General features: G+C 52.5%; 1 protein-coding gene across 2 annotated transcripts in view; it reads left to right on the top strand.

Annotated features, from left to right (window-relative positions):
- Positions 1-25,095, top strand: part of LOC144783971 (uncharacterized) — a 254,563-nt gene that overhangs the window by 105,354 nt on the left and 124,114 nt on the right. For both annotated transcript variants that reach the window (XM_078662697.1, XM_078662696.1), the window contains exon 6: positions 23,832-23,924. In XM_078662697.1, the coding sequence (XP_078518823.1) occupies positions 23,832-23,924 (93 nt within the window). The remainder of the gene's footprint in view (positions 1-23,831; positions 23,925-25,095) is intronic.

Genomic DNA, 25,095 nt, shown 5'->3' with positions numbered 1-25,095 from the left:
CCAGTAGTCAAGGCCGCCGACCCGAAACCGTCGGCTCCGAAGGCCGTCGACACAGAAGGAGGCCACGGCGCACCTAAGAAGGCTGATCCTGTACCGCGGCCGGAGAAGACCAAGCCATCGACGCCCAAGTCTTCACACGCTGGTGGACCAAGGACGTCTGTCGGGTCGACGAAACCGTCCGCTTCCTTTACGAAGCAGGTGTCGGACTCGCTGCAACGTATCAAGGACAAGGCTTCCGCGGTCGATCCGAAGGATGCTTCCGCTCCGAAGCCTGCTGCCAAGACGCCGAAGTCCTCGGCGCCACTCCTGTTCACGTTGCCGCCGAAGGTGGCACCGAAGGCCTTCGCACCACGATCGGTCGCCGAAGCGCCCGTGCAAGGGTCTGCAGGGTCGAAAACTTCTCAGACGCTTGGTAGCTTGAAGCATCGACAACCCTTGCTGGAGGAGCAGTGGGAGCACTTTATCGACGCCGACACCGGGAAACTTACCCTCTACAAGAGAAAGATCACAGCGACACAGCCTTTGGAGTCCTACACGATTCCTTTGAAGCGCAAAAAGCCTTCTGCGGATTCACCGGTTCTGGTCGAGCCACTTGCTCCACGGACTCCAAGAGTTGCTACACCCTCACCCACCTATTCAGATGTGGAGGCTGGGGTAGGTGATGACGAGGAGTATAACTTTCCTGCCAACACTGATCCTGAGGATCACCAGGACTCTTGGGCAGATGCAGGAGACCCAGGGGATCAGCAAACTGCCCCGGACACTCAGGTGTACTATGTTAAAACCTCTCCTACTGAGGATTCTGCGGCATTTAATGCCCTAATTGAGAGGGCGGCTAAAAACCACGACGTCCAGCTGCATGCTGACCCTATTCAAGCGGACTTCCTCTTTGATACCTTTTCCACAGCAGAAAAGACTGTCAAGACTCTCCCAATGCTGAAAGGGGTTCTGAAACATGCTGCAGACATTTTTAAGGAACCCACGCGTGCCAGGGTGATCAACCCTAGGATTGAAAAAAAGTATAAACTGGCACCTGGCGACCCTACCTACATCAAGGGCCAGTTGCCATTGGACTCTCTGGTCGTTTCTAATGCCCGGAAGAGGGCAAATTCGCAAACCACTGGTGATGCTCCTCCCCCTGACAAAGAATCTAAAGTGCTGGAGGCATCAGGGAAGAGGGTGGCGGCTCAAACGGCCAATATCTGGCGTATCTCAAACACTCAGGCACTCTTGGCCAGATATGACAGGGCGCACTATGACACACTAGAGGCCCTGTTACAACATCTACCAGATCAGTATAAAGAGGCAGCGGAGATGCTTATTCAGGAAGGGAAGCTCATCTCCAACGCTTCTATTAAATGTGCACTGGACGTGGCGAACACCGCGGCCAGGGCCATTAACACCAGTGTGATGTTGAGACGTCAGGCATGGCTCAGAATCTCCGGGTTCAAGCCGGAGATACAAACCACCATCCTCAATCAGCCGGTAAACCCTGATAGATTATTTGGTCCTGAGGTGGATACCACCCTGGAAAAAATAAAGAAGGATACCGAGACTGCAAAGTCCATGGGAGCGCTAGAGTCCCAACAGTTTAGGGGCAGTACTTTTCGTCGCTCAGGCAATAGAGGTGTTTCCAGAGGCCAGATGTCCTAGCAAACGCAATACACTAAAGGTGGGGCGCAGTCCTCTTACACCAAGCAGAGTAGAGGCGGCTATCGAGGCAACAGTTCCAAGGGCAGAGGCCGCGGAAACAACAACTCCCGCTCCTCCGCCACCAACAAACAGTGACGCCTTGTCACTACCCCCCGACCATACAACACCTGTCGGGGGGAGACTCCAGCAGTTCCTGTCAGTCTGGAAATCCATCACCACAGACAGGTGGGTCAGAAAACGTATCCAGTACGGTTATTGTCTGGAGTTAACATCCACTCCACCCAACATACCACCAAAACACCGTCCTATGTCCACAGAGCATTTGCACTTATTGCAGCAGGAGGTACTTGTCATGCTGCAAAAAGGGGCAATCAAGCTTGTGCCGGTGGAGGAAGAAAGCACAGGGGTGTACTCCCTGTACTTCTTAATCCCAAAGAAGGACGGGTCCCTCAGACCCATACTGGACCTCAGACCCCTAAACCAGTATATTCTCTCAGAACACTTTCACATGCCAACGCTACAGCAGGTTCTTCGGTTGCTCAATCAGGGAGACTTCCTAGCTACCCTGGATCTCAAGGATGCATACTTTCACATTCCACTACATCCATCACACAGAAAATACCTCAGATTGACCATTCGTGGTCGGCATTATCAGTTCAAGGTCCTACCTTTCGGGGTGACCACAGCGCCCAGGGTGTTCACAAAATGTCTGGCGACGGTGGCGGCGCACCTCAGGAGGCAGAACGTTCACGTTTACCCTTATCTGGACGACTGGCTTGTCCAAGCGAAGTCGGCCCAGCAGTGCGCTGCCAACATGTCCCACACCATTCACCTTCTTCACAATCTGGGATTCTCACTGAATTATCCAAAGTCGCACCTTCAGCCAGCCCATGTGCGGCAGTATCTGGGCGCGACCATAGATACTCTGGCGGCCACAGCTCAGCCAAATTCTGTGAGGATCGACAGCATTCAGTCGCTGATCCAGAAATTCAGACCGCAACACTCGCTTCCAGCAAGGGTGTTCATGCAGTTGATAGGCATGATGTCCTCCTGCATCTTCATAGTCCCACACGCGAGGCTACATATGTGTCCGCTCCAAGAATGCTTGGCTCGTCAGTGGACTCAGGCTCAAGGACAGTTGAACGACCTAGTGTTGGGACCGGTCGGGCATACAGCTCTCTGCATTGGTGGAATCCACACAACCTTTGCAAGGGCCGACCGTTCCAGGAGCCTGTGCCACAAATTATCCTGACGACGGACTCATCTCTCCAGGGTTGGGGAGCTCATGTACTCCACTACACGGTGCAGGGACTGTGGACAACGCAGCAAAAGAAGATGCACATCAACTACCTGGAACTGATGGCAATCTTCATGGCAATGAAGGCATTCAAAGTACATCTGTGCAACAAGGTCGTGTTGATCCGGACGGACAACATGACAGCCATGTACTACATTCAAAAGCAGGGAGGTACACACTCTCCACAGTTGTCTCATCTGGCTCAGAGCATGTGGAAGTGGGCCATTCAGAGGAACATCTTCCTCATGGCGGAACACCTCCCGGGCAAGGACAATCAGATGGCGGATCTAATCAGCAGGTACAGCCACCAAATGCACGAGTGGGAGATACATCCATCAGTACTCCACCCGTACTTCCAGCAGTGGGGTCATCCAGAGATAGACCTGTTTGCCACAAGGGAAAACGCAAAATGCCAAAACTTTGCCGCCAGGTTCCCTCACCCACAGTCGCAGGGCAATGCGATATGGATGAACTGGTCAGGCAGATTTGCGTACGCTTTTCCCCCAGCTCCTCTCATACCGCTGGTGGCACGAAAGCTAAAGCAACACTCGATGACACTCATCCTGGTTGCTCCAACGTGGGCACGCCAACCATGGTACACCACGTTTCTAGAACTCTCCGTGGTACCGCATCAAAGGCTGCACCTCACACCCAGACTTTTGACGCAGAGCCATTGCGACATTCAGCACCCAGATCCGCAACAGCTCAACCTGGCGATCTGGCTCCTGAGGTCTTAGTTTGGCTACCTTAACTTGCCTCCTGACTGCATGGATATCATACGGGAGGCAAGGAAGCCCACCACCAGAGCTTGCTATGCAGCAAAATGGAAGCGGTTTGTTATTTAATGTACAGAACACAACATCAACCCGCTAGATGCATCCACTCACAACATCATCTGTTATTTATTACATCTTTACAAATGCAATCTATCATATGTTTCCATTCGGATACACTTATCCGCCATAGCGGCTTATCTCCAAAACAGGCAGCATCTCTCGGTTTTCAGAGTGCCTGCCATTAAAGCCTTCCTAGAAGGACTGAAACGGGTCATCCCTCCCAGGACCCCGCCAGCTCCTGTATGGAACCTTAATGTGGTCCTCACCAGGCTGATGGGCCCACCTTTTGAGCCTCTGCATTCATGCGAGGTTCAGTTTTTAACATGGAAGGTGGCTTTCCTTATAGCCATTACGTCTCTGCGACGTGTTAGTAAGCTCCAAGCGCTCACCGTCCAAGAGCCATTCATTCAAATTCACTCCAACAGGGTGGTGCTGCGCACCAACCCTAAGTTTCTTCCTAAGGTGGTTTCACAGTTCCATGTCAATCAGACTATTGAACTGCCAGTGTTCTTTCAAAATCCAGACACAGTAGCCGAAAGAATGCTCCACACTCTTGACATCAAACGAGCTTTGATGTACTACATCGATAGGACAAAAGAGTTTAGGAAGATGAAACAACTCTTTGTTGCCTTTTCTGCCCAACACAAAGGCAACCCCATTTCCAAAGCAGGTATAGCCAGGCGGATCGTTAAGTGCATTCAGATTTGGTATCAAAAGGCTAAGCGCACTTTACCGGTCCCCCCCAGCGCCCACTCCACACGCAAGTTGGGGGCCTCCATGGCTTTCCTTGGTAATATCCCTTTGGAAGATATTTGTAGAGCAGCCACATGGTCTACCCCACACAAATTTACTAAACACTACTGTGTAGATGTGCACTCCAAACAGCAGGCAGCTGTAGGGCAGGCTGTTCTAAAGACGCTTTTTCAAACATCTGCAGCTGGCACGGGCGGCCGCCGATAATGGAGGGACTGCTATGTATTCTATGCTATAGATATGAATTCTTTCAGGATTCAAGCAAGCCGGGCCGAAGAGGCTGAAATGCCAGAAACCGGTCCCCGGTAGCTTGTCTCCTTTCTGGTGAAGAATTGGCTTGGTAGTTTGGTCTGCCCTGTTCCCATGATGCACTGGGCCAGGGACAGACTAATTTGCATATAGCCAGGTTCTGAGCTGGGATGGGGCAGTGAGATAAATAACGGTGATGGATCAAGCCCTGATCTTTGGACTGGGTAAGAGTGGTCTGCTTAATTCAGACACTCTGTTCATCACCACCCCCTTTTCTGGATCGTTTTTGGCCACTATAGGTGTGGCAGGGTATACTCAGACATGAGTCCCTTTCTCACTGCTCCATCAGGATTCAAGCAAGCCGGGCCGAAGAGGCTGAAATGCCAGAAACCGGTCCCCGGTAGCTTGTCTCCTTTCTGGTGAAGAATTGGCTTGGTAGTTTGGTCTGCCCTGTTCCCATGATGCACTGGGCCAGGGACAGACTAATTTGCATATAGCCAGGTTCTGAGCTGGGATGGGGCAGTGAGATAAATAACGGTGATGGATCAAGCCCTGATCTTTGGACTGGGTAAGAGTGGTCTGCTTAATTCAGACACTCTGTTCATCACCACCCCCTTTTCTGAATCGTTTTTGGCCACTATAGGTGTGGCAGGGTATACTCAGACATGAGTCCCTTTCTCACTGCTCCATCAGGATTCAAGCAAGCCGGGCCGAAGAGGCTGAAATGCCAGAAACCGGTCCCCGGTAGCTTGTCTCCTTTCTGGTGAAGAATTGGCTTGGTAGTTTGGTCTGCCCTGTTCCCATGATGCACTGGGCCAGGGACAGACTAATTTGCATATAGCCAGGTTCTGAGCTGGAATGGGGCAGTGAGATAAATAACGGTGATGGATCAAGCCCTGATCTTTGGACTGGGTAAGAGTGGTCTGCTTAATTCAGACACTCTGTTCATCACCACCCCCTTTTCTGAATCGTTTTTGGCCACTATAGGTGTGGCAGGGTATACTCAGACATGAGTCCCTTTCTCACTGCTCCATCAGGATTCAAGCAAGCCGGGCCGAAGAGGCTGAAATGCCAGAAACCGGTCCCCGGTAGCTTGTCTCCTTTCTGGTGAAGAATTGGCTTGGTAGTTTGGTCTGCCCTGTTCCCATGATGCACTGGGCCAGGGACAGACTAATTTGCATATAGCCAGGTTCTGAGCTGGGATGGGGCAGTGAGATAAATAACGGTGATGGATCAAGCCCTGATCTTTGGACTGGGTAAGAGTGGTCTGCTTAATTCAGACACTCTGTTCATCACCACCCCCTTTTCTGAATCGTTTTTGGCCACTATAGGTGTGGCAGGGTATACTCAGACATGAGTCCCTTTCTCACTGCTCCATCAGGATTCAAGCAAGCCGGGCCGAAGAGGCTGAAATGCCAGAAACCGGTCCCCGGTAGCTTGTCTCCTTTCTGGTGAAGAATTGGCTTGGTAGTTTGGTCTGCCCTGTTCCCATGATGCACTGGGCCAGGGACAGACTAATTTGCATATAGCCAGGTTCTGAGCTGGGATGGGGCAGTGAGATAAATAACGGTGATGGATCAAGCCCTGATCTTTGGACTGGGTAAGAGTGGTCTGCTTAATTCAGACACTCTGTTCATCACCACCCCCTTTTCTGAATCGTTTTTGGCCACTATAGGTGTGGCAGGGTATACTCAGACATGAGTCCCTTTCTCACTGCTCCATCAGGATTCAAGCAAGCCGGGCCGAAGAGGCTGAAATGCCAGAAACCGGTCCCCGGTAGCTTGTCTCCTTTCTGGTGAAGAATTGGCTTGGTAGTTTGGTCTGCCCTGTTCCCATGATGCACTGGGCCAGGGACAGACTAATTTGCATATAGCCAGGTTCTGAGCTGGGATGGGGCAGTGAGATAAATAACGGTGATGGATCAAGCCCTGATCTTTGGACTGGGTAAGAGTGGTCTGCTTAATTCAGACACTCTGTTCATCACCACCCCCTTTTCTGAATCGTTTTTGGCCACTATAGGTGTGGCAGGGTATACTCAGACATGAGTCCCTTTCTCACTGCTCCATCAGGATTCAAGCAAGCCGGGCCGAAGAGGCTGAAATGCCAGAAACCGGTCCCCGGTAGCTTGTCTCCTTTCTGGTGAAGAATTGGCTTGGTAGTTTGGTCTGCCCTGTTCCCATGATGCACTGGGCCAGGGACAGACTAATTTGCATATAGCCAGGTTCTGAGCTGGGATGGGGCAGTGAGATAAATAACGGTGATGGATCAAGCCCTGATCTTTGGACTGGGTAAGAGTGGTCTGCTTAATTCAGACACTCTGTTCATCACCACCCCCTTTTCTGAATCGTTTTTGGCCACTATAGGTGTGGCAGGGTATACTCAGACATGAGTCCCTTTCTCACTGCTCCATCAGGATTCAAGCAAGCCGGGCCGAAGAGGCTGAAATGCCAGAAACCGGTCCCCGGTAGCTTGTCTCCTTTCTGGTGAAGAATTGGCTTGGTAGTTTGGTCTGCCCTGTTCCCATGATGCACTGGGCCAGGGACAGACTAATTTGCATATAGCCAGGTTCTGAGCTGGAATGGGGCAGTGAGATAAATAACGGTGATGGATCAAGCCCTGATCTTTGGACTGGGTAAGAGTGGTCTGCTTAATTCAGACACTCTGTTCATCACCACCCCCTTTTCTGAATCGTTTTTGGCCACTATAGGTGTGGCAGGGTATACTCAGACATGAGTCCCTTTCTCACTGCTCCATCAGGATTCAAGCAAGCCGGGCCGAAGAGGCTGAAATGCCAGAAACCGGTCCCCGGTAGCTTGTCTCCTTTCTGGTGAAGAATTGGCTTGGTAGTTTGGTCTGCCCTGTTCCCATGATGCACTGGGCCAGGGACAGACTAATTTGCATATAGCCAGGTTCTGAGCTGGGATGGGGCAGTGAGATAAATAACGGTGATGGATCAAGCCCTGATCTTTGGACTGGGTAAGAGTGGTCTGCTTAATTCAGACACTCTGTTCATCACCACCCCCTTTTCTGAATCGTTTTTGGCCACTATAGGTGTGGCAGGGTATACTCAGACATGAGTCCCTTTCTCACTGCTCCATCAGGATTCAAGCAAGCCGGGCCGAAGAGGCTGAAATGCCAGAAACCGGTCCCCGGTAGCTTGTCTCCTTTCTGGTGAAGAATTGGCTTGGTAGTTTGGTCTGCCCTGTTCCCATGATGCACTGGGCCAGGGACAGACTAATTTGCATATAGCCAGGTTCTGAGCTGGGATGGGGCAGTGAGATAAATAACGGTGATGGATCAAGCCCTGATCTTTGGACTGGGTAAGAGTGGTCTGCTTAATTCAGACACTCTGTTCATCACCACCCCCTTTTCTGAATCGTTTTTGGCCACTATAGGTGTGGCAGGGTATACTCAGACATGAGTCCCTTTCTCACTGCTCCATCAGGATTCAAGCAAGCCGGGCCGAAGAGGCTGAAATGCCAGAAACCGGTCCCCGGTAGCTTGTCTCCTTTCTGGTGAAGAATTGGCTTGGTAGTTTGGTCTGCCCTGTTCCCATGATGCACTGGGCCAGGGACAGACTAATTTGCATATAGCCAGGTTCTGAGCTGGAATGGGGCAGTGAGATAAATAACGGTGATGGATCAAGCCCTGATCTTTGGACTGGGTAAGAGTGGTCTGCTTAATTCAGACACTCTGTTCATCACCACCCCCTTTTCTGAATCGTTTTTGGCCACTATAGGTGTGGCAGGGTATACTCAGACATGAGTCCCTTTCTCACTGCTCCATCAGGATTCAAGCAAGCCGGGCCGAAGAGGCTGAAATGCCAGAAACCGGTCCCCGGTAGCTTGTCTCCTTTCTGGTGAAGAATTGGCTTGGTAGTTTGGTCTGCCCTGTTCCCATGATGCACTGGGCCAGGGACAGACTAATTTGCATATAGCCAGGTTCTGAGCTGGGATGGGGCAGTGAGATAAATAACGGTGATGGATCAAGCCCTGATCTTTGGACTGGGTAAGAGTGGTCTGCTTAATTCAGACACTCTGTTCATCACCACCCCCTTTTCTGAATCGTTTTTGGCCACTATAGGTGTGGCAGGGTATACTCAGACATGAGTCCCTTTCTCACTGCTCCATCAGGATTCAAGCAAGCCGGGCCGAAGAGGCTGAAATGCCAGAAACCGGTCCCCGGTAGCTTGTCTCCTTTCTGGTGAAGAATTGGCTTGGTAGTTTGGTCTGCCCTGTTCCCATGATGCACTGGGCCAGGGACAGACTAATTTGCATATAGCCAGGTTCTGAGCTGGGATGGGGCAGTGAGATAAATAACGGTGATGGATCAAGCCCTGATCTTTGGACTGGGTAAGAGTGGTCTGCTTAATTCAGACACTCTGTTCATCACCACCCCCTTTTCTGAATCGTTTTTGGCCACTATAGGTGTGGCAGGGTATACTCAGACATGAGTCCCTTTCTCACTGCTCCATCAGGATTCAAGCAAGCCGGGCCGAAGAGGCTGAAATGCCAGAAACCGGTCCCCGGTAGCTTGTCTCCTTTCTGGTGAAGAATTGGCTTGGTAGTTTGGTCTGCCCTGTTCCCATGATGCACTGGGCCAGGGACAGACTAATTTGCATATAGCCAGGTTCTGAGCTGGGATGGGGCAGTGAGATAAATAACGGTGATGGATCAAGCCCTGATCTTTGGACTGGGTAAGAGTGGTCTGCTTAATTCAGACACTCTGTTCATCACCACCCCCTTTTCTGAATCGTTTTTGGCCACTATAGGTGTGGCAGGGTATACTCAGACATGAGTCCCTTTCTCACTGCTCCATCAGGATTCAAGCAAGCCGGGCCGAAGAGGCTGAAATGCCAGAAACCGGTCCCCGGTAGCTTGTCTCCTTTCTGATGAAGAATTGGCTTGGTAGTTTGGTCTGCCCTGTTCCCATGATGCACTGGGCCAGGGACAGACTAATTTGCATATAGCCAGGTTCTGAGCTGGGATGGGGCAGTGAGATAAATAACGGTGATGGATCAAGCCCTGATCTTTGGACTGGGTAAGAGTGGTCTGCTTAATTCAGACACTCTGTTCATCACCACCCCCTTTTCTGAATCGTTTTTGGCCACTATAGGTGTGGCAGGGTATACTCAGACATGAGTCCCTTTCTCACTGCTCCATCAGGATTCAAGCAAGCCGGGCCGAAGAGGCTGAAATGCCAGAAACCGGTCCCCGGTAGCTTGTCTCCTTTCTGGTGAAGAATTGGCTTGGTAGTTTGGTCTGCCCTGTTCCCATGATGCACTGGGCCAGGGACAGACTAATTTGCATATAGCCAGGTTCTGAGCTGGAATGGGGCAGTGAGATAAATAACGGTGATGGATCAAGCCCTGATCTTTGGACTGGGTAAGAGTGGTCTGCTTAATTCAGACACTCTGTTCATCACCACCCCCTTTTCTGAATCGTTTTTGGCCACTATAGGTGTGGCAGGGTATACTCAGACATGAGTCCCTTTCTCACTGCTCCATCAGGATTCAAGCAAGCCGGGCCGAAGAGGCTGAAATGCCAGAAACCGGTCCCCGGTAGCTTGTCTCCTTTCTGGTGAAGAATTGGCTTGGTAGTTTGGTCTGCCCTGTTCCCATGATGCACTGGGCCAGGGACAGACTAATTTGCATATAGCCAGGTTCTGAGCTGGGATGGGGCAGTGAGATAAATAACGGTGATGGATCAAGCCCTGATCTTTGGACTGGGTAAGAGTGGTCTGCTTAATTCAGACACTCTGTTCATCACCACCCCCTTTTCTGAATCGTTTTTGGCCACTATAGGTATGGCAGGGTATACTCAGACATGAGTCCCTTTCTCACTGCTCCATCAGGATTCAAGCAAGCCGGGCCGAAGAGGCTGAAATGCCAAAAACCGGTCCCCGGTAGCTTGTCTCCTTTCTGGTGAAGAATTGGCTTGGTAGTTTGGTCTGCCCTGTTCCCATGATGCACTGGGCCAGGGACAGACTAATTTGCATATAGCCAGGTTCTGAGCTGGGATGGGGCAGTGAGATAAATAACGGTGATGGATCAAGCCCTGATCTTTGGACTGGGTAAGAGTGGTCTGCTTAATTCAGACACTCTGTTCATCACCACCCCCTTTTCTGAATCGTTTTTGGCCACTATAGGTGTGGCAGGGTATACTCAGACATGAGTCCCTTTCTCACTGCTCCATCAGGATTCAAGCAAGCCGGGCCGAAGAGGCTGAAATGCCAGAAACCGGTCCCCGGTAGCTTGTCTCCTTTCTGGTGAAGAATTGGCTTGGTAGTTTGGTCTGCCCTGTTCCCATGATGCACTGGGCCAGGGACAGACTAATTTGCATATAGCCAGGTTCTGAGCTGGGATGGGGCAGTGAGATAAATAACGGTGATGGATCAAGCCCTGATCTTTGGACTGGGTAAGAGTGGTCTGCTTAATTCAGACACTCTGTTCATCACCACCCCCTTTTCTGAATCGTTTTTGGCCACTATAGGTGTGGCAGGGTATACTCAGACATGAGTCCCTTTCTCACTGCTCCATCAGGATTCAAGCAAGCCGGGCCGAAGAGGCTGAAATGCCAGAAACCGGTCCCCGGTAGCTTGTCTCCTTTCTGGTGAAGAATTGGCTTGGTAGTTTGGTCTGCCCTGTTCCCATGATGCACTGGGCCAGGGACAGACTAATTTGCATATAGCCAGGTTCTGAGGTGGGATGGGGCAGTGAGATAAATAACGGTGATGGATCAAGCCCTGATCTTTGGACTGGGTAAGAGTGGTCTGCTTAATTCAGACACTCTGTTCATCACCACCCCCTTTTCTGAATCGTTTTTGGCCACTATAGGTGTGGCAGGGTATACTCAGACATGAGTCCCTTTCTCACTGCTCCATCAGGATTCAAGCAAGCCGGGCCGAAGAGGCTGAAATGCCAGAAACCGGTCCCCGGTAGCTTGTCTCCTTTCTGGTGAAGAATTGGCTTGGTAGTTTGGTCTGCCCTGTTCCCATGATGCACTGGGCCAGGGACAGACTAATTTGCATATAGCCAGGTTCTGAGCTGGGATGGGGCAGTGAGATAAATAACGGTGATGGATCAAGCCCTGATCTTTGGACTGGGTAAGAGTGGTCTGCTTAATTCAGACACTCTGTTCATCACCACCCCCTTTTCTGAATCGTTTTTGGCCACTATAGGTGTGGCAGGGTATACTCAGACATGAGTCCCTTTCTCACTGCTCCATCAGGATTCAAGCAAGCCGGGCCGAAGAGGCTGAAAGCCAGAAACCGGTCCCCGGTAGCTTGTCTCCTTTCTGGTGAAGAATTGGCTTGGTAGTTTGGTCTGCCCTGTTCCCATGATGCACTGGGCCAGGGACAGACTAATTTGCATATAGCCAGGTTCTGAGCTGGGATGGGGCAGTGAGATAAATAACGGTGATGGATCAAGCCCTGATCTTTGGACTGGGTAAGAGTGGTCTGCTTAATTCAGACACTCTGTTCATCACCACCCCCTTTTCTGAATCGTTTTTGGCCACTATAGGTGTGGCAGGGTATACTCAGACATGAGTCCCTTTCTCACTGCTCCATCAGGATTCAAGCAAGCCGGGCCGAAGAGGCTGAAATGCCAGAAACCGGTCCCCGGTAGCTTGTCTCCTTTCTGGTGAAGAATTGGCTTGGTAGTTTGGTCTGCCCTGTTCCCATGATGCACTGGGCCAGGGACAGACTAATTTGCATATAGCCAGGTTCTGAGCTGGGATGGGGCAGTGAGATAAATAACGGTGATGGATCAAGCCCTGATCTTTGGACTGGGTAAGAGTGGTCTGCTTAATTCAGACACTCTGTTCATCACCACCCCCTTTTCTGAATCGTTTTTGGCCACTATAGGTGTGGCAGGGTATACTCAGACATGAGTCCCTTTCTCACTGCTCCATCAGGATTCAAGCAAGCCGGGCCGAAGAGGCTGAAATGCCAGAAACCGGTCCCCGGTAGCTTGTCTCCTTTCTGGTGAAGAATTGGCTTGGTAGTTTGGTCTGCCCTGTTCCCATGATGCACTGGGCCAGGGACAGACTAATTTGCATATAGCCAGGTTCTGAGCTGGGATGGGGCAGTGAGATAAATAACGGTGATGGATCAAGCCCTGATCTTTGGACTGGGTAAGAGTGGTCTGCTTAATTCAGACACTCTGTTCATCACCACCCCCTTTTCTGAATCGTTTTTGGCCACTATAGGTGTGGCAGGGTATACTCAGACATGAGTCCCTTTCTCACTGCTCCATCAGGATTCAAGCAAGCCGGGCCGAAGAGGCTGAAATGCCAGAAACCGGTCCCCGGTAGCTTGTCTCCTTTCTGGTGAAGAATTGGCTTGGTAGTTTGGTCTGCCCTGTTCCCATGATGCACTGGGCCAGGGACAGACTAATTTGCATATAGCCAGGTTCTGAGCTGGGATGGGGCAGTGAGATAAATAACGGTGATGGATCAAGCCCTGATCTTTGGACTGGGTAAGAGTGGTCTGCTTAATTCAGACACTCTGTTCATCACCACCCCCTTTTCTGAATCATAGATATGAATTCAGCAGCCCACATGCCTCGAACTGAATATGCTACTTACCAGTATGCATCTGTTCTTGGCATGTAGGGCTGCTGACATTCATATCGCCCACCCTCCTCCCCGGCGCCTCTAGCAGCTGCAGAAGTTACACTTACTCTTAGCATGGTCATCACTTACACTGTTACACTCCATCTTCGCCACAATGGCTAAAAACAATCTGGGGATGGAGTCAATGCCCATGCGCACTGTAGTCCAGGGGAGGAGCCACCTATCTCGTGATACTTCGAAGACTCTTCCAGGACAACAATGTGCAATCATCCGGACCCAACACTAGGCGGCGATCCATGCTATAGATATGAATGTCAGCAGCCCTACATGCCAAGAACAGATGCATACTGGTAAGTAGCATATTCAATATTTGGATCTGGCGAAAGCGCACATTTCTGGGGATGCGCACCGGACGTTTTAGAATTTTCTCCCACTCTTTGTCTGCCAGCGCACGTCCCTTATCTCGCTTCCACTTTCCGCGGAGAGGAGTCAGATCTAGCTCCGTGTGTATCCGTAAGGATGCGGCAAACCATTTAATTAGATGCCTGCCCCTGCCCATGACGTGCAGGTACTGCAACGTTAGGTGTTGCGCTGGCTCCTCCGCTATGTCGCCCCATCCGTCCACCATTCGGGCCGTAAGAGATCTGTGCATTAGGAACCCCCTGGGGGGAGCCCGGCCTTTGCGATTAGCGTCTCAAATGGGATTAAAGCCCCATCCTGGTATAAGTCACCGAGCGTCTGAACATCCGCTTCCTGCCACGGCTCTAACATGCGGCGCGTGAGTGCACCCTCACCTCCTGGCGAGCCTTCCAAGGGCACCGCCGGCGCATATGGGAGCACCTTCCTCGTGAGGTACAGTGCCCTGCGGAAACATTTGTACGCCACCCCTAGCAGTAGCGAGGTGGGGCGTGCCCTGACCGCTAATGGGTGGAACAACGCAGTGATCCTTTCTAATGTGTAGGGCGGCTCGCATGTGGCAGTGTCCTCTCTCCCCATGTCTGCTAACCAGCGGGCAATCCACTGAAGCTGTGCTGCCAGGTAGTAGTGCTCAAAGCAGGGGGCAGCGAATCCACTTTTGTCTGTTGGGAGGAACAGTTTCCCGAGGGCCAGGCGGTGTCAAGATGCGCTCCAGATGAAGTCTCGTAGGATCCTGTTAAGGTTGGAAAAGAAGGACGCAGGCATGAACAAAGGCAGATTCGCAAAATAATAGAGAAGGCGAGGGAGCATCACCATTTTGGCCAGGGCCACTCTGCCTGTGAGCGTCAGGAGGATCGTGGACCAGAAGCATATCTGGGCTTTGAGTGCTGTCACCGCTTTTCCCAGGTTCCCGTCCATCAGGTCCGCTGGCCGGCGGTAGATCTGGATCTTCAGGTATTTAAACGTGTCCGCCCGCCACTGGACTCGCGTGCCGTGGAGGCCGTACTCTGGATCGGCGACCCCACTGTTAAAGGCATAGAGGCATCACTTGCCTGCATTGACTCGGAGCCCCGAGAGTCCGGCAAAGCGACTCAGCAGTGGGGCCAGTTGCTCCGGCATGCGGCTCACATCTCTGACAAAGACCAACAGGTCATCGGCGTACAGAGATACTTGGTGGACGCCGTCGCCCAGTGGGATGCCATCCGCCAGGAGTTGCCTCATGGCCGCCGCTAAGGGTTCCATGGCTAACGCGAAGAGCAGAGGTGACGGGGGCACCCCTTCCGAGTGCCCCTGCCTACCGCCACTTCCTCCGAGATGTACGGCCGCAGCCGGACGCGGACCACCGGGTTCCTGTACAAAAGTCCCACCATGTGCAGGAAGCTTCCTTCCAAATCATACGCCTCCGATACCGTCAGCAGTTAGCCCCACTCAAGACAGTCAAAGGCCTTTTCTAGGTCCAGCACCAGGCACCCCGCCCTGGGCCATCCCGCCGCCGCTACCTTCGCTACTCGGAAATATCTCCTGAGATTCCGAGATGTGGACCTCGCAGGCACGAAACCATTTTGGTCCGGGTGGACTAAATGTGGAGCCATCGGCACCAGGCGTTCCACGAGTATTTTGGCCAATGTCTTATAGTCCGTGTTAAGCATCGCCAGTGGGCGATAGGAGCTCAGGGACGTGGAGTCTCTGTCGGGCTTAGGCAGGGACACCAGAAACGCTTCTCGTAATGAGGACGGAAGATGGCCCTCATCAATTGATGCCCTGTACATCTGCAGGAGCTGAGGTGCTAGGATGTCCCTATGTGCTTTGTAGTATTCAGCCGGCAGGCCGTCCGGCCCCGGCGTTATTCCCGTCGCCAGCGCCCGGATCGCTTCTCCCACCTCCTCCAGCATGAGCGGGGCACCCAGCTCTGCCCACTGGGCTTCTGGGACACAAGGCAATACGACCGCTTCCAGGAATTCAGCCACCGTAGATTCCTGACCAGTGCCTCGAGCTCTATATAGGTCCCGATAGTGATCGGTAAGCGCCCTGTGGATCTCGCGCTACGTGTACACCACTGTCCCGTCCTCCGAGCGGAGGGCACCAATCGTGACACTGCGCTCCGTGGTCCGTATCAGCCAGGCCAGCAATCGGCCCGCCCTGTCTGCCTTCGCGTGTGTCTTGGCAGTAGGCGCTGCATAGTTATGGCATCGCAGTCGCTCAAGCAGGACCGCATGCTCACCTCGGAGCTGCCCAAGCTTGAGCGCATGTCTGCCCGTTCCTTCCCCCTCACTCTCATACTGCAGAAGCTCGGACTCTATGCGGGTCAGAGACGCGGACACCTGTGCGCGAATGTTCAATGTGGCCCCTATACAGTGCCCCCGGACAGTCGCCTTATGGGCATCCCACTCCACCATAGGGTCGCTCGCTGAACCCTCATTTTACTCAAAGTAGGATAGGATGGCAGTGCCCAGTGAAGACCTAAACTCGGCGTCCTCCAGCGCAGCCGGCTGTAGCCGCCATGTGGGCACCGGGGGTCTATCCGCCGCCCAGCTGAGCTGAAACCATAGTGGATTGTGATCAGAGTGCGTCCTACCCAGGTACTCCGACTTAGTTAAAAGCGGGAGCAGATACTGGGAGCCTACTATTCGGTCCAGGCGGACATGGAGACCGTGCACCGCCGAGTAGCACGAGTAGATTTTGTCTGTAGGGTGTTGCGCGCGCGCCAAAGGTCGAGGATGCCCCAGTGTGCTAACCACTCCCTGTGAGCCTGCGCTGCCGAGGTCGCTGCCACTGCGCGAAGGGGCGGAAATGAACGGTCTAATGGCAGCACAATTGCTTCCGACATTGTCATACGGCCTGGAAATCTGGCACGGCCAAAAAATTATTATATTAAATGAGCTGCAGACAAAAACATTTAAAGCTGGTTTTAATCTCCCAAAGGGAGCATCTCCAGCACAAGTGCGCCTAGAATTCGGCCTCCAGAACCAGGAATATCAAAGAAAGGCAACATTTGTAAAACTGTGCTGGAAACTTAGAGCTTCTGAACCAGGGTCGCTGAACTATTTATGTTGGAAGGAAATACAAAGCCAATATATTAAAAGAATAACAAACACATGGGGCGATTCCCTGCGAACTGCTCTGGCGGTATTAGACATGGAAGAAGTCTGGAAACAAAAGATGGAGAGAGCTACATTTAATAAAGCATGTAATGCCATGGCCAAAAAACTGTCTTTTCTGGAAGATAAAAAAAGATTGTCCAAACGACGCCATGCATGGGCAGTAATAAATTTGTATACCTCATTAAAACCACAACCCTATTTAATGGCGCACTTTCGGCTATTTTAACAAAAGAAGTTTACGAAATACCGATTGGGTGACCACAATACAAAAGACTTAGTCCCTACCTGGAAGAGAAAAAAACTATCAAAAAATTGCCGGCTGTGTGGATATTGTAAGGAATCATTATGCCATTTAATGTGTGTTTGTGTTCATTTAACTATGGAACGACGGAAGCTGTTACTGGCACACTTCAAGGACTTACAAATTAGCACTTGCTGGCAGGCGGTAATAAGCTGGATGAGGGGCACGTCCAATATTTTAATTTGTCGTGGTGTAAAATTTATGATTAAAGTGGACACCCTGTTATCAAAAGCAGATATGGAGTAAATGTACGTGGGCTCCCGCTTGTGGATTTTTAGATTTGATAATGTTTTTAGAAGTTTTACTGAAATATGACGTTTTTATGTGGTGCTATTTATACATATATATTTTTCTGTACTTCATGCTTTATGGTTATGATTAACCAAATAAAGTTGTATTTTGACTGACTGAGGAGTCTAATTGTGTGTCCAGCACCATGTTGTAATCCCCGCCCAGCAGCCAGGGAAGGCCCGCGTACCACTGAAGTATGTGGTTTAGTGATGCTAGGAAGGCAGGCTGTTCCGTGTTGGGGGCATAAATAGAACCCAACAGTACCTCCTGTCCATTGAGCCTCCCCTGCACAAAGGAGTACCTCCTCTCTGGGTCTACCTGCGTGTCAGTGCATGCAAGGGGAACACCTGCCCTTACCCATATCAAGGTGCCGCGCGTGTGCGCTGAATAGGTCGTACCATGAAGTTGCCCCCTCCATCGCCTGCGGAGCCTCTCTAATTCCACTCAGGACATGTGCGTCTCCTGAAGGAGTGCGATCCCCACCTGGTGGCGCTGCATACATGCGAAGACAGAGTATCGGCGCGCCGGGTTGTGCATGCCGCGGATGTTCGGGGTCATGATGTTAGTACACGCCATGTGTTGTGCTGTAGTGTAACCACCTGGGGAGTCGTGGGGCGCGTCATGCTAGGCCAAGGGGCAGGCTCTCGGGCGGGGATTCCTAAGTGTCGCTTCTGAAACATGTGAAACATGTGAACCAGAACTAACATTGTAACTTTATGGGCGTATTCCCAACGGGGAATGCGTCCAGACTAGGCAATGCGACTACCGCTTAACGTGTTGTGACCGCAATCTACGTGCGTGTGGGGGAACGCGCAGGTAGTGATGCCATCAGGTCGCTCCCTCATCTAGGGCCCATAGCGCTACTGAGATGTGGTTGGTGAATCACGGAAAAAGAGGCGGGCCAAAATGGTGCCGGTCGCCCGTGCAGTCCACCCCTCACTGTGCCATTGAACCCCCTGCCCCAGGGAAAGACGCAATTATGTACCTGCGCTGCTCTAGGGGCGCTCAAATGTGGGGCTGTAGAGCCAGCAGCGAAGTGCATCAGCATGCCACAGCAATGGGACCTTGCACTGTATACAGGCGACACAGCTTGTTAACCCCGGTCCGCCATCAGTCGCATTATGTAGTCCGCTGTCTGGTGTGTCACCACAGGCAGCGTGACGTCCTCCGACAGTACAGTGAGCGGTGAGGACGAACCCCTAGTTCCAGTCTCACTCTGTGGTCTGCGGTCTGGGCCTCCCTATCCATTCACCGCTCCCAGTGTTGCAACCGCCTCCAGCGCCTCCTGCCGCATCTTCTCCGGGCTGGGCGCCGTCCGCCCCAGGCCTGGCCCTCGTCGGGCCCCTGTCTTTCTCCTCTTTCTCCTGGAGCGTTGCTCTTGCCATCCGCCGTCTTCCAGGCCCGTCGGCCGCGTACCCGTCCACTGTCCAGTCTCCAGCCAGTCTCAGACTTCCGACGGAGCTTCAAAGAAGCGGGCACCCTCCTTGGAGACCACGCGCAGGCGAGAGGGGAACAGTAATGAGTAGGGCAGTTCCAGGTCCCGCAGCTGCTTCTTCACTGCCAGATACGAGCCGCGCCGCCTTTGCACTGCTGCTGTGTAGTCCGGGAATAGCATCACGTGACTGTTGCCCACCTGAAGGTCGCTCTTCTTCCGTGTTTCTCTGAGCACCGCATCCCGGTCTCTGTAGTTGAGGAGCTTGAAGAGAAACTTGCGGGGTCTGGCTCCTGGCTTCTGGGCTTGCGCTGGAACTCTGTGCGCCCTTTCCACCACGAATTGAGGGGACAGCGCTCCAGTCTGTAAAATCGACCGCAGCCAGGTCTCCGTATAAATTTCAGGGTCTGTCCCCTCTTCCCCCTCTGGCAGGCCTACCACTCGGACATTGTTGCGCCAAGAGCGCCTTTCCGCATCCTCCGTGCGGTCCTCTAGTGCATGGACTCTATCGATCAGGTCCTGCAGGGCTGAGGCATGGCTGCGCACCACAGGCTGTAGTTCCTGGACCTCTTGGCGCTGTTCCGTGACTGACTCCGACAGTTTACGATGGTTCGCGTGTAGCAGCGTGAAGTCAGATGTGACTTTATCGATCCGCCCTTCCAGGGATGACTTAGTTTGCTCCAAGGCCGTCCCGATTCGTTCCACCGCCGCTAGAACCGTGTCCAGCTTGGCCGCTAGGGTAGCCGTGGGTTCCATGGCCATCCGGCTCTGCTTCTGCGAGGGGTCGGGGACACCCGCATCCTGTTTCCTAGTCTGTGTTTTGTCCCGAAGCCTGCCCATTACAAGTTGCTGCGCCGTGGGCATCAGCACGGCTGGCTGCGGCCCCAGTAGTGACGTCAGGAGGCGAAGATGGGCTCCCACTCCTATCGGCCAATCCACCGGTATTTGCTCTGATTAGGGGGACACCTGGTGGGGCGAGATGCTCAGACGCCCAAGGACAGCGCACCTCACAGTCTTACTCCCGGACTTCTGTATGAGCCCCCTCCCAACTGGGCTAGCAAGTGCAGGCGGCAACCGTCCTGCAATTGTTCCCTGGCCAGATCGGCCTGGGAATGTAACTGCAGGTGGAGCAGGCTCGTTCAACCAGGTGGGCCGGGAGAGATAGTCGGCAATCGTCTCTCTAGCATTCCTTGGTCCGCCCTATTCCTAGTGGCGGCTGTGGGGAGGGCAGTCTTACTCCGGCAGGCAGCACCGCGCTCTGGCAAAGCGTAGATGGGTTACAGCAGGCCTCCGCCAGTGGGCATCCGCTCTGGGGCGGTTAGGAACTGATCACCGCATAGGCTGGCTCCAGACCCTCAGCGCACACTCCTTGTCGGGTGGGTGCGGGGCGCAATCAACAATGTCCTCCCAAATGCGCCCCAACTCCTGCCGCACAGGTGGGCCCCTCACCTCTCAGTCCCGCAGTGTTGGCGCAGTCTCGGTATCTGGCAGCGCCCGCAGCAAGAGGATCAACTGGTGCGGTCTAGGGACAGGGGCCTGTCCTCCCGTGGGCACCTAGGGTGGGTTCTGAGTCAAAATGGCGCCCTTTCAACGCTGTCTACTGCCAGACCCACTCCCCGCGCCTCGTACCTCCTTCTCCGCCACTCGGCCGCGGCCCTCGGCTTCTTCTTCAGCGCCCAGTGCCACACAGCCAGTAAATGCCCAGAACGCTGTATCCCAGACGCTCACCAGCATCTAGTCTCCTTCGTGCCGCTCACTCACAAGGCACCGGACTGTAGGGGAATCAGGCACGTGCCCCCAAATGGGGCCGCGCGCTGGCCAAATGGGGACTATCTGCGGCAGAACTCCGCCGCCTGGCGCCTCCGCTCGGGACCTTAGGAGCCACTTGCCGCACAGATTAATTCCGGTCTGTCAATGGGCACCCCTCTGTAGTCTGATGTGTGTCTGTGGGCAGCAACGAACTCCTAGGTGCACACCTGCTCCAGTAACACAGGGGGGGGGTCTCTTCTCTACTCGGTCCCGTGCCACTGGCGCGAACTCAGTACCCAGTGACGTCCGCAGCAGGGGGAACAGCCGGAGCGATCCAGCGGGGGGGGGGGGGGGGCAGGGCCTCTGACCGGGCGGGCAAAATGGCGTCCAAGGCGAAATGGCGTCCGAGGAACGTATTTTGCAGTTCGCCTCTCCCTCTGCACCTTGCGGCTCCGATCTCCTCCGTCCTGCTGTGCCCCCTCGCCCCGGGCGCAATGCCTGGCGCCTACTCTTTGCCCTTCGGCTCCGGTCTCAGCGTTTATGCCCCCACAGCCGTTAGTCAGCCAGTTCGTGCCATCCCATGCCCCAGTGTCTCACCAGTCGGCAGTAGGCTCCGACAGTGTCCCCGCAGTGGCCGCTCACCTCTCTTGCCGGCCACTGAGCCTCCGCAATGCTCCACAGTCCGCCGAGTCTCCGCCGCCTCTCGCAGCCTGGGTTGGAGTCCGCAGTGTACACCAGCTCCAGGGCGGGCGCGATGAAGTCCTCGCTTCTGTCACCAGCTTTCAGTGCCCGCCGCTGGCCGGATCCCCTCCTCCGCCTCTCTCCTCTCGGTGCGCGCCTCCCTGCGGGCGCTCACAGCGGGGCTTCCTCACCTCTCCGTGGTGCTGACAAACGCGGCACAACTTCCTTCGCTTCCGGCACCTCCGGCTCCGTTACTGCGAGGCCTCGCCTCCCGGCCCTCTTCACGGTCACCCCCGGCACCTCCGGTCACTCGGCCTCTCGCACTAGGGCCGCCGCTGCGCGCTGCCGGCCCACACGGGGGTCCGCAGCGCCGATCAGGGCCAGCTTTCTCCGCCACTACCACAGCGCCGATCAGGGCCGGCTTTCTCCGCCACTACCACAGCGCCAGACTCGGGGGGCCTCCCTGCTCGACCAGGCCCCGGCTGGGTTTCGCGCCTCTCGCGCTCCCCCTCGCCTCCGCAGCCCAGCGGCCGATTCTCCTCCGCTGCGGCCCCGGTGGCCGGCGTCTCACACACCAGCGGGCTCCTTAGTCGATGCCGCACCTGGTCCGCCCGATATAGACGAGCGAAAACCACTTTCTCAGGGGAATTTCAGGATAAATCAGGGCCCTGCAGACGGAGCTCTAGAGAGTCGTGTCCGGCATGGTGCCTGGCTCAAGGTTAGCGAAAGTATAGCCCATTCTGCATTAGTATTTATTATTTCTGTGAATAGTGGGTAAGATATAACAGATCTCTGCAGCATCATGCTGTTCTAAAGTTGAGATCAATGTGTAAACATTGACCCACAGAAAACAAACGGTCTTATTCATAAATCAGTTTACACATCTAGGTGAAATTTTGATGCACACAATCTTTAGCAGGTCAGTATCATATACTTTTTGTCAGGAGTGATTAAATTTTTGTTTTTTCAGAACAGATTTTATTTCGTTGAAATAGCATATAATCAGGTCACCGTCCCCTATGTATCAGGGGTCCAATGAACAAGCAGGCAATCAATAAACAACAGCAGTGCAATCAACATTTTCAAAGGAAAGGATCCCCACCAACTCCCCCCTCCCTACTCCCACCCTGGCCCTCCCCTCCCGGATCCCCCCCCCGGCACAGTGTTCGTATGATTCAAAGCATTAGTTCTTGGAGTCGCAATCAGTGTGTTGGCCCCTTCACTCAGAGTCAATCGGTAAGTGGTCCACATCGGAGTCCCGCTGCACTGGCGGTTCCAGCCAGAGCCCTCTATATTCAGCCCAGCGCTGCCATATTTTAAAGTGCTTTCGGGGGCACCCCCTGGCCTCAAAGACCGGACGTTCCAGCCCCATGGTAAAGTCCAACCCTCTCTTCCACACCTCTAGTACAGGAGCCCGGGGATCTTTCCAGGCACGAGCCACATCCCGTTTGGCTACTGTAAGGCCCAGGAGTAGTAGATGGCGTTTGTAGATATTCCTTCCCACTTGTTCCATTACGTGAAGGAGACCCAGTTTAGGGGAGCGGGGGAGGTCCCAGCCCAGCACCTCAGACAGGCAGTCCCACACACCCGACCAGAACCGCGTCAGCCGCACACATGACCACACTGTATGTAAGAACGTTCCAACCGTGCTACCACATCTCAGACACTCAGGGGAGGCAATCAGGCCAGCTCGCCACAGCCGTTCTCTGGTGTAGTGCGCACGATGCAAATTTTTAAACTGAATAAATAGGAGTGATTACATTTTGACCGCATTAATGGGATTTACTTAACAAACAAAAAAAAAAAACAACCAGTGTAGTAAACTTTACTGGTGAGCAAATCCACTCTTTTTGTTAGGTTTTTGGCAGTTTCTTTTTTATGGAGCCCCTTTAAAAATTGTTCATCGTCCTCAAGTCTGCAAGTTTGTGGGTATACACCAAACATTTTCAAATAATCTCCCACTGAATAAATTAGTATTATTTATTCCTGACATAAGCCAGAGTAAATTCCCGTTTTGGGGAAGAGAAATGGATGGGTTTATTGCAGAGGGGATTGGGCACAAGGAAATACATTTCCCCCCCACTTTGATCTTTTTGTGTGTTTTTGCCATTTATTTACACCCATTAGCGTTATCCATCTTTCTCTCATCACTGTCTTTGTCAGGATGTAACTACCCTTTCCATTGGTACTTGCAGTTCATAAATGCCTTACTTTTGTTAATTTATACAGTGATGGATTTTTATAATTGTTTTTTCAATTATATTAATATACTAAACTTACAGCTGATCCCATTAAACAGAAGCCTTGTGCTGGGCCCAGCTATAAGAACACAAGCTGCTTGTTGTTTTTGAGAAGTTACTAATCTACCTAACTCAAACCATTCTGAGTCTTACCCTGGGTCTGTGACCTGGCTAGCCCAGACTTCATAGTCCCATCTAGATCCCAGATTCATAGAGGGTAAAGACACTTCTTACTCCTTTGTTTGTTTTACACAGGTTATTCAATCGCTAACTCTCTAGTCCTTGTGCAAGGTGAAGAAGAAGAAGATGAACCACCAGTCAGTGATCTCTGTCCTGGCAACAGCTTAGGTGAGTAGAAATACGAACCATGAGCAGGTTTCACTTAGGGAACTATTGAAAGTTCTGTGGCGCTATTTAATGCCATCTCAGGTCCCTGAGGCCAGAGACCCTCCAACAAAACTGTTATCTGAACAATGACCCTCCTTGAAACCACTCATGTTTTGCTTGAAATTCAGAGAGAAGGCTTATACAAAGTACTTTGAATTGTTGTGTGATGGTCTCTTAGAATTCAGTGGAGGAAACAAGGATGTTTAAGTAGCTGGTGTTAAAATAAGTTCTTTGATTGGAATGTTGGGGGAGTTGAACAGTTAATCTGAATGCTTTATTTTCAGTCAAAAACTACTGTTTTGCTGCTTCCAGTTCCCTCACATGAAGTGTGCTGATAAACCGTTTCTTGTGGACTCCTGCTAGACTCCCACCTACCACTGTAAAAAAGAAAAAAATCCTGCAAGCCCTTGCATACTTGAGTTCTTCAGTAAAGAGAGGGTGGCTCCATTAGTCCGTGTTAGTAAAGAATGGCGTTTCTGGTCTGGTGCACCGCTAGCTCCACATTGCTGTCTAAGTCGATTGCTGACTGAAAATCCTCTCTCTTTGCTGCAACGGATGATTACCATCTGTGCCAGCCTTATGCATGGGTTCCGGGGCGCCAAGAAATAGAGATGCCAGTACCAGAAAAAGGCTTTTTTTCTGCTGTGTCTTTCCCCTGCTACATTGCCAGTCTCAAAATCCTCTTCCTACTTATTTTATCTCCCTACAACCTTGCATCTTTTGGGCTCTGATAGCCAAGGAGGGCAAACTAGGGCTGATCTCATCAGGCATTTACTTTTTTTAGGTTTCACGTAGACAGCTCATTTGCAGTCACTACAAGACTTTTGTTTAAATACAGTGGGCTTACAGCCCACCCATAGCTTACTATTTGTTAGTGTCAGCATCGCTCTCTTTTGCTTTGCTCCCGTTTGCCATGGCATGGGGGCATCATGTCCTCCTTTTGTGTTTGGCCCCTTCCTGGAGCATAGACCAAGTATTTGTGTCCATTCACTGCTCCTGGTTTTGGAGCTACGGCACTCCATATGAGGGTTTGTGTTTTCAGTTATCTCCCCCTTCCATGTTGCTTCTTTTCCTTCTCACCCTTACCCTGTATTCTACGCAATTGTACTCTACGCCACTGCACCCTGTCCAA

Source organism: Lissotriton helveticus, chromosome 10 (genome assembly GCF_964261635.1).
Source record: "Lissotriton helveticus chromosome 10, aLisHel1.1, whole genome shotgun sequence".
In the NCBI taxonomy this organism is placed as follows: Eukaryota; Metazoa; Chordata; class Amphibia; order Caudata; family Salamandridae; genus Lissotriton; species Lissotriton helveticus.
Note: the sequence above shows the minus strand (reverse complement) of the source record. Positions and strands in the feature narration are given on the sequence as shown.